Raw genomic sequence first — 12,907 nt, forward strand, 5'->3', positions numbered from 1 at the left:
CGTGTAAAGCTCCCAACTACTTCCTCTTTGGCGCTTTTAAAAGCTGCAGACTCCTTCTAACTGCTTCATTGACTCGCTCGCCTGACGTTTCACCACCGCTAACAGACACCATGTTGGGGACCATTTTCCTTCTCATCAGCGCTCTGACTTGTGAGACCATCTCGGGCATTTCTCCTCCGTGTCAACATTTTCAAGTCAGGTTGTTGTTGATTCTTTTCTTCTTTTGACAGATGGTGACGCAGCCAAGGTGTTGACCCAGACTCCGGCGGTGATGACAGTTGCTGCAGGACAACAAGTTGTTTTCAACTGCGACATTCAGAGGGATGATGGCTATGTGGTTTCTTTTTATAAACATATTCCCGGAGACGCTCCTCAGTTTATTCTGTATCATCACCGTTCGAACTCCGGGCCTAGCTTTGGAACAGGATTCTCCTCAAGTCGTTTTGATGCTAAAACATCCTCAACTACCAATTACCAGTTAATCATTAAACGGGCAGAAGCAGGAGATTCTGCTGAGTATTACTGTAGCACATGGGACAGCTCTGCTAGCGAAGCTGTATCACAGTGATTTAGTGGGTGACAGAAAGTGCCCATTCTTACTTCTGCTTTGTGTCGAGTCTGCGCCACATGTTGGACGTTTACACTGGAAGGAATGCTGGTTATGGGCCTGTTGGTCTTCAGCTGGCTACAAGGTCTGCAGTCCACAGTGTTCTCCACTTCAATTACCAAAAGTCAGCTGGGATATGGTCCAAGATGGATGGATGGATGCTTCCATTGGAATGAAAATAGACCTTTCAAATAGTTTAGTCAATAAAAGCTGCATGGACTTATTCCATATCTGATCCAGGTGGAGAAAATATATTGGCCATGGAAATTCTAATCACATGGACCATGTGACCTCAACGTTAGCAGCGTTATTGTTTCTACATGGCCAACATTCGTATTCAAGACGCTCCATGAAATGGACGTTTCCATCAGGGTGACAACTTGGCTGATATGTTGACTTCCACCAACACCAAAGTAGAGGTAAGAGAAACAGGAGTGAATATTGCCACACCCGAAGTATTTGGGATTAAAAACAAATGTCATGAAGAGGCCCGAAGTGAAGGTTGTGGAAGAGTCATCCGATTCATCAGTTTTTGTACGGCTGTGAACTCAAACGGAATCACTGTGGTATTCGGAGGAGGAACCAAGCTGTTTGTGACAAGTAAGTCCTTTGATCATCCAGTTTCAAAACCTACTAAAGTACAAATTTCAAGTTGAATATATTTTACCAAGTATTGTTCAGTTTTTAATTTCATCTTTTATTTTAGGTTTGCACATTTACTATTTATTTCAGTTTTGGCTAGTGATGGCCACCATGTCTTTCTTTCAAGCATAGTTTTTTTTTTTAATCTTAACTTAAATTTATTTAAAAGTCAATATATTTTCTCTTGATAGACAATATACAATAATGTCTGGATTATTATCATTATTTTTTTAAATGTCAATTTTCATTTTTGTGTGTTTTCTTTGAATATATTTTATTCTGTTAAATGTATTTGACCAAGTAGCTATTGTTTTTTTCTTTATTTCTTTTTTATTTAATTATAGCTTTTAGTTTAGGTTTGGCCGGTCACTATTTATTCAAGTATTCGTCAGTGATGTCTTTCCACGTGAGACTATGTTAAGTTTACTTTTTTTACTATGACAATGTTTTCTATAAACAATAATCTTATTTTACAATATATTTCTACAATGACTAGAAAATAATAGTGAGGTTACCTCCACTATTCATAATAACATTTTAACTACTTACTTTAATAACATATTTATTGATCTCTTTCATTTTATATTTTAAACTTTTTTTTTATATGAATACAATCATGTTAGTCTGGTTACATTTGCTATGTGCATTATATATATATATATATATATATATATATATATATATATATATACATACATATACATATATATATATATATATATACATACATTTAGTTACTTTCACATGAACATATTTATTATATATGAAACATATATTTTTTTACGTTTTTAAATGTATAGTTTTATGGGTAAAATTATGAGAAACACTTCTCAGTATGAGTCTTGCACTTTGACACTCCTGCAAAATATTCCAATGTCAACCAAAATTAAGCATAAGTTAATAACTTTTTTTGATACCGTTCAATATGGAACAATATGTGGCTGAGTCATTTTTGTTGGATGGCATGTTTGTTGTAGTAAATAATACATGTTGTGTTATTCTTAATTTAAAATGTACAATATATTTTGATGAATGTTCAGTGCATGATGTACAGTATTTTATATGTGTGGAGGGCTTCTCTGCACATTCGAACTTTAGGCCTTGAGTTGCAAAGCTAACACAAGAAAATGGATCTCAACCCTCCAGGCTCTGAGCTCCCTGCCCCCGTGGTGACAGTCTTTCCCCCGGCCAGCGACGAGCTCCAGTCCAAAAACGCCATCCTGGTCTGCGTGGCTAGTCAGTCGTCGCCATATGCAGACGTCACGTGGCTGGCTCGCGGCCTTCCAGTGAGCGGCGACGTCGTGACCGGCCTGGCGGTGCGACAAGCGGACCGCACTTACAAAATCAGCAGCTATTTGACCGTGGATACGTCCGACTGGAACACGGACGTCGCTTACACCTGCAAAGTGTCTTTGGGCTCCAAGTTTGCTGAAAACACCATCAACAAGTCCAAGTGTGTGACCTAGATGGTCAGCATGGAGTTGTGTGCTGATCAGACCAGAGCAATGTTTGCATATTTGGAGGGAATGTTTAGTTTTTCTTTCTGCTTCGTACTTGCTAGCATGTATTAGAATTCTTCAATAAAAACATCATCCAAAGTTTTTGTATTGGTAATTACATTCAGATTGAAGCACTATTTTTTCCCCCCTTGCTGTCGCATATCCGAAGTGTTGTTTTGTGTATGTTCAGTCACCTAAATTGACGAGCCTTCTGATTGGACATAATGCAGCAACAATAAAATCATTTCTATGTGTTTTGGGTGTCATGCGCTTGTAAAAAGACTTGAAGGCTAAACCGTCAAAATATTTGATAACAAATATATTTGTCATTTAATGGCTATTTAATTATTTTATTATTTACTGTTGCAAATGTTGAAAAATAGGGCATTTTTTTCATGAGCACCTTGAGATAAGAGTGACCCAACTTACAAGTTTTCAGAGGTATGAGTCATTCGGCCATATTTTTGTTTTTACTTGTGAGTGCCAACTTGAGATATGAGTGCTGTGTGGTGGCAGTGACTCAGTTCACAACAAGTAGCAGTTTGTAAGAATTTTAAATTTTCTTCAAAAAATTTAAATTAACCTTTGCCTGTTTTTTTTTAGTTTTTAATTTAGTTTTTTAGTCTTTTAACACTATTCCTAAAATATAAGTGAACTATAAACCTTTAAGCATCTGGTTTTTTTTTAACACAAATGGTGCTGCAACACATACAGTATACAGAGAATATAACACACAGGCGTATATTCTTTGTTCTCTCTAAAGAATGACTGATATTACTGCTGAGGAGTTGTGACGTCGCTTTTTTCAATTTATATTTCTGTCTGTCTTATACTGCCCCCAGGTGGCCAAGGCGTGAACACCAGAATGACGTGCACACTTGCATTGACGTGAATGATAAAGTGTGACAAAAAAAGGTTTAATTCTAATAATTATTTTACGGCTGAATATATATATATATATTTTTTTTTTAAGTAAAAAGCATATTATAGCAAGTAATACATCATTCATTGATTACAAATGCATTGCAGTTTTTGGGGGAGGAGAGTCTGGAATGGATTTTATTTTAATGAGGAAAATGATTTGAGATAAGTTTTGAGCAACCAGTGTAGACATGGAATGAATCAAACGCTTAACTCAAGGAACCACTGTAATGCATGTGAAATCGCACAGTTGTCATGGCAATTCATGTAACAAACCAATTAAAAATGAAATGCCGTCCTATTTACGTCGACGTTCACGTTTGTGTCATAACGGAAATAGAACTACTTCCTGCTTTTAAGTCTAAGAATCATAGGCAATGTAGTGCGGCCAGACTGAACACGAGCTGAACATTTCTTCATTTGTTATTATTTAACCGGTCAATTCCTATCAGAGCGCACAGCCAAAAGTGAAGGCCCGCCCACAACATTTTTATCACTCAACAGAGGACACCGAGAGAGGGAGAAAAACCTCACATTTGATATACAGCGCTACAGCAACACTCATGAACTGAAAGTCGCCAGTTTTGGCACTTCTTTGGAGAAAATCAACCCTTATTTGGGTCTGAAAAATCGCTAAATCAAGCAACAAAGTAATATGGAAACACTGGGCGGCAGAACTGTCCTAAGAGGAATATGAAATTGGATTGGTTGCTGGCGTTCAAGTGGCGCAGTAATAAACCAGCAAAGCACTCCGGCTCTATCTTGCTCATTGAAGGAAGCTGAAAACAAACATAGGCCTACATGTCTGTTTAACCCATTTGTGTTCATCCACAAGGCAGAGAGAAGCAGAGGGAGGAAAACATATTTTCCAGGACAATGCAAGCTTTCCAGGACATTTGACTTCCCGCTCATTTTCCAGGTGTTTTCAATGACTGGAAAATTGGTCAATCTTTTTTTTTTCCGAGGACACGTGGGAACTCAGATTTTAAAAATGATCAACGTTTGAGATGCGTATTAGCATCTTTGAACACAAAAATTACATTATAAATGTAACTAGAGTAATAAAAAGAAAAGTGTGCAAGTGAAATACATATATTGTATGCAATACAATCCCAGCGATGGTGTAGATCTACAATAACAAATCAACGTTCATCTTAGACGAGGGCTGCCTTACACGGGACTGATGAACTATCAGGCACATATTCAACACAGACACATTTGCATATTTACATTCATATATTCACCTTTTTGGATTGAGTTTGATTTTAAAGTTTGGACACCACTTCTCTTTCAATCGCATGAACTGCACTGTCTGGGTGTCATGATAATTAAGTGAAAGCAATGAAACACCCATAATATCAGGATCCAATATAACTGCCAAGTGGGATAATAACATGTATTGTGACTCATATGTTTGCACTTGACAGTCATAAAAATATTTTTTCCTGTGACAAAAAGCAAAGTGCCAGTCATGGATTTCAGTGTGACTCTTTTCTTGTTGGGATTATAAAAGGATTAGTGTATAAATCACTTGCATATGACAGCATGTCTCTGCAGTGTTTTATTTTTTAATGTGGGGGGCATCCAAAACCTTTTGAGTACAGTAGCAGATCATTCAAATTGTAAAAGGCAGTAAATGAAATGTAAGAAGTTAGAAGACAGTGTGTCCTTTTTCTAAGGACTTAGCACATGTATCTAACATGGATGCCAAGATAACAGTTCCACAAAGCCTTTATTTCTGTTTCAATTACACTTTTTACATTGTACTCTATTTTCACTCTTACTGCGATTAGATGGAAACGCCACAAACGACTTCATATCTACAGTATTCTGTATGAAACATTGATGATGCAGTTTTAGAAGCAGCCTTCCCAAGTCAATGGCACAAAGCCAGTGTTGATTCATCTAATGTTGACCTCACATTACACAAACATCAACTCAAGGCTACGGAAGATTAAAGTCTACTTCCTAGTTGAAGCTGTAACCTTTCAACACAATATAAGTGATAGGCTGGCTAGCACCATGTTAACTTTCAATTTTACAGAATGTGTTTTGACTTGTTCATGTCGGAATTTCTGTATGCGTGTATGCTCTCCCTCCTGCCTGTGGCTATATAGGAGTGCTACTTTGAATTGGATGGGTTACCTATCCTGATGTTACAGAGGATACAGTAAAGTAGTACCACTGATTGTCCCGTCCACCTAAGTGGGGCGAAATTCATTCTCCGCATTTGACCCATCCCCTAAGGGAGCGGTGAGCAGCACTCAGGAATCATCTGGTGAGCTAACCCCCCCCCCACACACACCTAATTCCAACCCTTAATGCTGAGTGTCAAGCAAGGAGGGAAATGGGCCCCATTTTTATAATCTTTGGTATGACCAAGCTGGGGATGGAACCCATAACCTCCTAATCTCAGCGCAGACACTCTACCACTAGTTACTGAGCTGGTGTGTCTAAGCTCATCAATTAGAGCATGTTGACATTGACATGCTATTCAAATCTATCATCAGATGCCTTTTAAGTCAGTAATCTGATCATGTTGTGGGCGTTGCTCCCATTTTGCTTCATCGGATCTTTTAAAACACGTGTCAGACTCCGGTCCTCGAGGGCCTAAGTCATGCATGTTTTCGAGGTTTCTCTGCTCCAACACACCTGAATCAATGATCAGGATCAATATCAAGCTCCTGCAGAGCTTTTTGATTAGCTTAAATATGAATCAGCTGTGTTGAACGTGGGAAACCTCTATAGTCTAAAACATGCAGGAATCAGGCCTGCGAGGAGCGGACTTTGACACCACTGTTTTAAAATGTCTTGATATAATGGTAACACTTCTAGAGTGATTACAGTTACTATGGAACAGTGATAGGTTCGGCTATTGTAGTAGTGGAAATGATATAAACCAAATAAATGACCACAGACCAAGAAATGAGTATGAACTACCGGCTTATTTTAGTTAAATTTAACAACAATACAAAGACAGACCAAATTTTTTTTACATACAAGCTAGAGAAAAAAAATATTTACTTCTTTTATCAAGTGACTTTTTGTTTATAAATCCATTTCCTTTTAAACCTATTATTTAGTTTTGAAGAATTTAGTTCTCAGCTGTTTCAGTTTTCAATTCACAATCACTTTTGCTTGAAGGAAGTTCAATGAAAGGGAAATTTCCAATTTGAGTTTTGTTAAGTGCACCTTTAAGTTTACACCAACTCCCAGTTTCGTTGTTCAAAGCAAATCAATAATACAATTACACTATTGCAGCATTATGTGGTTGACAAAAGTAAAAGTGGCACAATGTACAACTCAAAACGATTCAGCAAAAGACGGAATAAGTTCCATATAAATTGTCTCTAGTTCCAAATGTTTGTGCTCTTCTTATTGTCCAGAATATTAAATCCTGAGTCTTTGAGTCTACTGCTATGGTAGTAGCTCCTCGCGGAAGTTTTATGTTTAAAGGCCATTTTCAAAGCAGAGCAACAATAACAAAGTTAACTGACAAAGCCAGCAGCATCGTGCTGATTTACACAAAACTAGGAAGCCACAATTCTGTATAAAAAGTAGATGAATGGTAAATAACACCAGCTTTACTGTTAAATGATGTTCAAAGTTGCATTATAACTCAGGGGATCGAACCCGCACCGTGACTACTCGCAATAACAACACAGTTGCACTCCGCCTGCCATTTGTTGTCACTCAAATGCAACGCATGCTAATTGGTGAAAATTAAAACGTGAAATTTTCGTGAATTTCTAACCTCCTTAGACACGGGATGTAAAAAAGTGAACATGACCGTGCAAAAGAGGACACTCGGTCACCCTACTGTTACACCTCTGGTGTCTCAATTTGGCAGAAAGGTAGCGTGAAAGTGACATTCTTGTTATTTATGGTTATAGCACTGCTCAAATTAATAGTGGTCTATGTCCAAAATGGTTGACAAAGCAGTCTATTATACTCCTAACTGTTAGTACATGTCACAGGAAACATACAATATATGTTCCCAAGTAGAAACATGTTGAGTACAAAAGCGGTACCACCCCACTGACAAGACACTTTACCCATACAATCATCATTACTATTTTCCCAGATGGAAATATTCCACAAATCCCTCATGGGTCCATCAGCCTGCAGTCCAAACAGTCCAGTCCAGAATGTTCCACTAGCAATAGCCTGAATATGCCATGCAATCCTCCGCATCCATGAAATCACCGGCAGTTTGACACGTGTTAAATCGCAGCACATGTCATCATGGGTGCCACATAGGAAAGATCAATATGTGCTACCTTGAAGAACAAACATCACCACAGGAAACTACATTCGCCTTCTGTATGCATCAGATGTGTTTGTTGCTTTAATCCCAATTTGACAACCTGGTTTTGCATGGGTGGGATTGAATGCCTGGTGAGCAATTGAGTGTGTAGAACTCTGCCCAGGCTGTCCAAAAAAATACGTGTAGTGGAAGATCAATGCTCCCTGGAGTTATTGGACTGTATCGGTGGGTGACACGTGACACACGTTTACTACTAAGGTTTTTTGTTTTTGTTTTTTTTTAAATCAGGAAAAAATACATGCGCTAAATAAAAGAGTTGAGATGTAGCGATCTGTTGATGAATGCCTTACTCACTTTGTCTAAATCATCTTGTCTGCAAATGCACATCTATCGATTTTGTATCATGTTGTTATAATACAGTTCACAAAAGCAGAGGGAGCCCTGTAGCAATGACAGAAGAGGTTGACGTGGACATGAGTAGAGATGTGCATGTGACTTTTGATGACGATTCATAGTATTTTTGTGTTGTTTAGTTTTTGTACATGTACACTTGTGCTCATTAGTTTACATACATGCAATAATTAATAATTGTACATGTAAATAGTAGTGTCGTTCCAATACGTTTTTTTTTTTAGCCCCGATACCGATTCCGGTACCCGGTTTTGCAGTATCGGCCGATGTCGATACTGTACCGATACCTAGGTTTTTCTTTTTTCCAACATGAGAAAGCTGCCCTGCCATTGGTTCAGAGCATTCAAGAGCCAATCGGATATCTGGGCTTGGCAAGCAGTGAACACATCACACACATCAGTGAATGTCATGCACCAGCAAGACACAAGATGCTGCATCTTAAGTCCTATATTAGTGTCTAAAATAATGGTATCGGGATGTTATTTGTTCGGAATAACACGAGTAAATAGACTATCCAATAAATCAACATTAATTTGGATACAGACAGATGGTACGTTATAAAATGAATGCATCAATGAATTGACTTCTACAATGATTCAGAGGGTTGAAGCATGCTGTCGTTATATTTATGAATGAAATACGATGACATCCACCACACGCGCCCAAAGCACAGAATCTGTCTGCCCACACCTTGATCAAATTCACAAAAATCACCACCTGCACCACAACTTAGACTTCCTTTCAGCTAGTCTAGAGTTGAGTCACAACAAATTCCCTTTAACATTTCAGATTTGTTTTCTCCTGTACAGTATGCTTGGCGGTCAGTTCCCCTCAGGTCTGTCAGAGTAGCAGTCAGCAAGTCAATACGCCAAAAGAGCTGATAAATCCCAAAACATAACTTTTGGAAATGGCTTGGAAAGTAATAACTCAGCAAGCCAGACAGCCAAACAAATCACAGCAGAGACGATATTAATGAGCTGCACTATCCAACTACCCTAAGAGGAATACCTTGTAAAGCTGGACAGGAGACTGGTCAAGAGTGTGAACTGAGCAAGGAAAAGAGAAAGTGATGAAAAACAGTAGCGCAAATGTGAAAAACAAAATGGAGGACTATTAAAAGTGGTTCTGAATATATATATAAAACACACACACACTTTTTGTCACATTTGGTTAAATAGTCAATATGAACTGACAGTAGTACATGACAAATATGATCTCCACGTGCACGTTTACGTGAACCAGCGCAAAATCTCACATGCACGATTGTCGCCTGTTGCCACGTAGGAGGAAGGTAGCGAGTGATATCGCCTCCCGTGTGTTAACTCCACCCACATTTAGTCCAACCCCGATATCTAGGTTGCAGTGAAAGCTACCCAAAAAATACAAAATTGATAACCCTTAAAAAAAAATCCAACAAATGCCGGACTGCAAATCCAGCGGTGGAGGCGGTTTTACCGTAAACAAGCTTTCACACTCATAATTACATTACACATAAGATGTTTTTTTGTCTTTCTCCGGGACATTTCTGACACCCAAAAATAAATGGAAAATTATTATTATTATAACACTTAACAGCATACAGTATTTTTCTTCTTACCTCCTCATTCTAAATAGCTGATTTTGTTATTGTCATTCTGCATATCAGTATTTTTTGCATCAGTCCTGTGCAGTACTTACATACATGTTGAACAATGATGATGATGCTTTTATAAGGGACCAAAAAGACTGGGTAAATTCACAGACTTTCAAGTGAGCACTCCAGAGACATAGACTTGTGACCCCGGGATGGAAGTCCCCATACATAAACCGTTTAAGATGGAATAACATGACTGTACACTGAACTTCCAGCAGTCATGATCACAATAAACATATGATATTGCTATACAGTACATTATCAAAACAAAAATATTTGGAGATGGATGACGGGATAGGATGCCATGTTTAGGCACACACACTTCTTCAGAATCCACACTTGTCAAAACAGGATGCAGAATCTCATCATCTGAAATGACTCACCTGTATATTATTCAGTACACTGGAAGACAATTCGCAAGTCAATTGCTGTACAATAGAATTACATAAAACTACGAAAATGCGCTAGTTGTTAACGCTTGAGCTTGGTTATCCAGCATAACCAGGACTGGACTGGCACAAATAATTGGCCCTGGCATTTGGCCCAACCCGATTCCTGACCGCCCTTGGCTACCACATAGCTCTACTACTGATGTTTATTGGTTGACTCTATATTGTAAATGGACGAATGGGCTGCTCCTTCTAAATTGTTGGCCCGTCTCTCTAGGTAAAATGGAGGAAAATAATCATTGAATCGGCCCCAAAAGCCACCAGCCCACCGGGCATCTGCCCTGTATGCCAGATGGCCAGTCCAGCAACCGATGCGCAACTGGGACATGTAGTTAACTAGCTAGCTATGCCTATAACCCGAAAATGTGTCATCTCTTCGGCTAGTCCACTAGTGTGAACACTATGAGTGCCTCGTTGTTGGCCATGAGTGTGCGCAAGTCAGGCGAAGGTAGAATTGTTTTCCTTTTTTGTTAAGTCTTCCTTGTGTCCAGCACGTGGTGTCCAGAGGCTCATTACATAAGAATAAATGTAGGCCTACCCCTGCACTCTGGTATCTACATTCAGAACCTAAACTGGCAAACTACCAAGCAGGGAATCCTCCTCTTGATTCCAGGGATTAGCTTTTTTTCCCAGCACATCTGAAACATTCTCACACTCACTTGTTATCCACACCTGTGACACCACACCCACATGAATTTCTAAGTTTACATTTATTTGTATTAGGCAAAACGAATTCCAGGTCTTGTTCAAGGCTTGGAAACTGGCAGCGTCCATGGTCATCATTATGATGAGTTGATGACTGACATACGTGTGTGTGCGTGTATACAAGGCAGGTGAGGACAGATAGCGCTGAGTGATGTACAGTTGTCTTCTGTTTAATAGGCGTGCGGATTAAACAAATTCGAAATGAAATCATGCAGGAAATCTGGCATACATCTAAGGAAGCATCTCATTTCTCAAGAATGTGCTTCATCCAATTAGTAAGTGAACAAGAGCGTGCATTATATTAAAGTGCGGTTATGCAGTTGTGCTGCATTGCACTTTTAATATCAACTGTAAACTTTTTACCTAAATTGAACTTGTTTTCTCAATAAATCTGAAACTAAAAACAACAAATCCTTTGCTACTATAACAGCATTGTAATAATTATACTCAAAATTAAGAGAAAAAAAATCATTCAGCCAACCACTGGTGTATGTGTGTGTGTGAATGGGTGAATGTGAGGCTTAAATTGTAAAGCGCTTTATGCACCATATGGTGTAATAATTTAAAAGCGCTATATTAAAAGGAGTCTATTTACCATTCTGGAGCTTTTTAGAGTATGAAAATTTTGCTGAGCCAAATTATGGAATAAGGTTTAAAACCTTACAGTATAAAACTGAAATAATTTCATAAACACAACTGTGATGATCCTTTGAAAACTAGGGGCGTATTCACACCAGAAAAGTCCTTTAGTCCGCTTGTTTGGTCCGGACCAAAAGCGGACTTTATTTTTGTCTTTGGGTGCGGTTCATATTGCACTGTGCTTTTTGCAAGTGGACTATATTGCGAGTCAGCGTGATCGATCCGTGCTCCCATTGGACAAAAATGACGAGGACTGAACACATAAGGAAACCTGGAAATAGAGGGAAACATGAAATTCCAACGTGCTGCATTACTGCTCTGCATATTTGTGGCGTTATTAAATGCAAGATATTTATGAGCGTCAAGCGCAGCTCATTCAATGGAGGTTTCGCGACACTGTTTCTGATACTGTATTGGAACAGCGTCGTCGATTGCGTAACCCAAAGCAGCCGTTGCGCTCTGCGTGCCTCGACCGACTACAACTTGCTGACAGTAACGTGGCTAAACACAATACGGATTCTTATGAATGAATTTAGCACAATATTCACTACCAGGCAATATTCCCCCCCGCGATGCTTAGCTACAGTGGCTTGTTAAGCCCAAAAAGGCATATTTGTCCTGCAGTTGGAAGATATCGACAGTGATTTGTATTCAAACTGCGAAGCGAATCGCACCGAGTGCATTTGGAAGCGGACCGAGACACCTCAAAAAGTGGGTTTTGGTCCGCTTGTTTGATCCACACCAGGAATCGTTTGTGTGTATTCAGACCTGCACAAAATGTCTAACCTGGCAATAGCTAGATTGATAATTGTGATTCACTCAAGGGAGTTCTCCACAATATCAATCTTGGACTGCTCCACGGTGAGTCGCTCGGCAAAGGCGGGACATTCTGTACAATACTTCGAGCTGATTGGACGATGCATCTTGTGCACGTTTGTTTTGACCAATCACGGTTCTCGTCGAAGGGGAGGAAAAAAAATACGAACATCTTTCCTAGCTATAAATGCATGAAGCGCCTCTAGCTGTTCAACATTCAACAAGAAAAAGATGAGTAATTCTGCAAGAACGGAATTATTTGCAGTGTCCCTTTCGTGTCCATGTTAGGTTTGTTTGTTTGCCCGGGTGACGACGCTG

General features: G+C 39.0%; 1 protein-coding gene across 1 annotated transcript; it reads left to right on the top strand.

Moving 5' to 3' along the window:
* LOC144059055 (immunoglobulin lambda-1 light chain-like) lies at positions 1–2,851 on the top strand. Its single transcript, XM_077577864.1, has 4 exons — positions 1–150; positions 231–556; positions 1,174–1,207; positions 2,396–2,851. The coding sequence occupies exons 1-4, from the start codon at positions 111–113 to the stop codon at positions 2,713–2,715; spliced, it is 720 nt and encodes a 239-aa protein (XP_077433990.1). The 5' UTR covers positions 1–110; the 3' UTR covers positions 2,716–2,851.
* Positions 2,852–12,907: the final 10,056 nt, after the last annotated feature.

This window comes from Vanacampus margaritifer, chromosome 10 (assembly GCF_051991255.1).
Source record: "Vanacampus margaritifer isolate UIUO_Vmar chromosome 10, RoL_Vmar_1.0, whole genome shotgun sequence".
Classification (NCBI taxonomy): Eukaryota; Metazoa; Chordata; class Actinopteri; order Syngnathiformes; family Syngnathidae; genus Vanacampus; species Vanacampus margaritifer.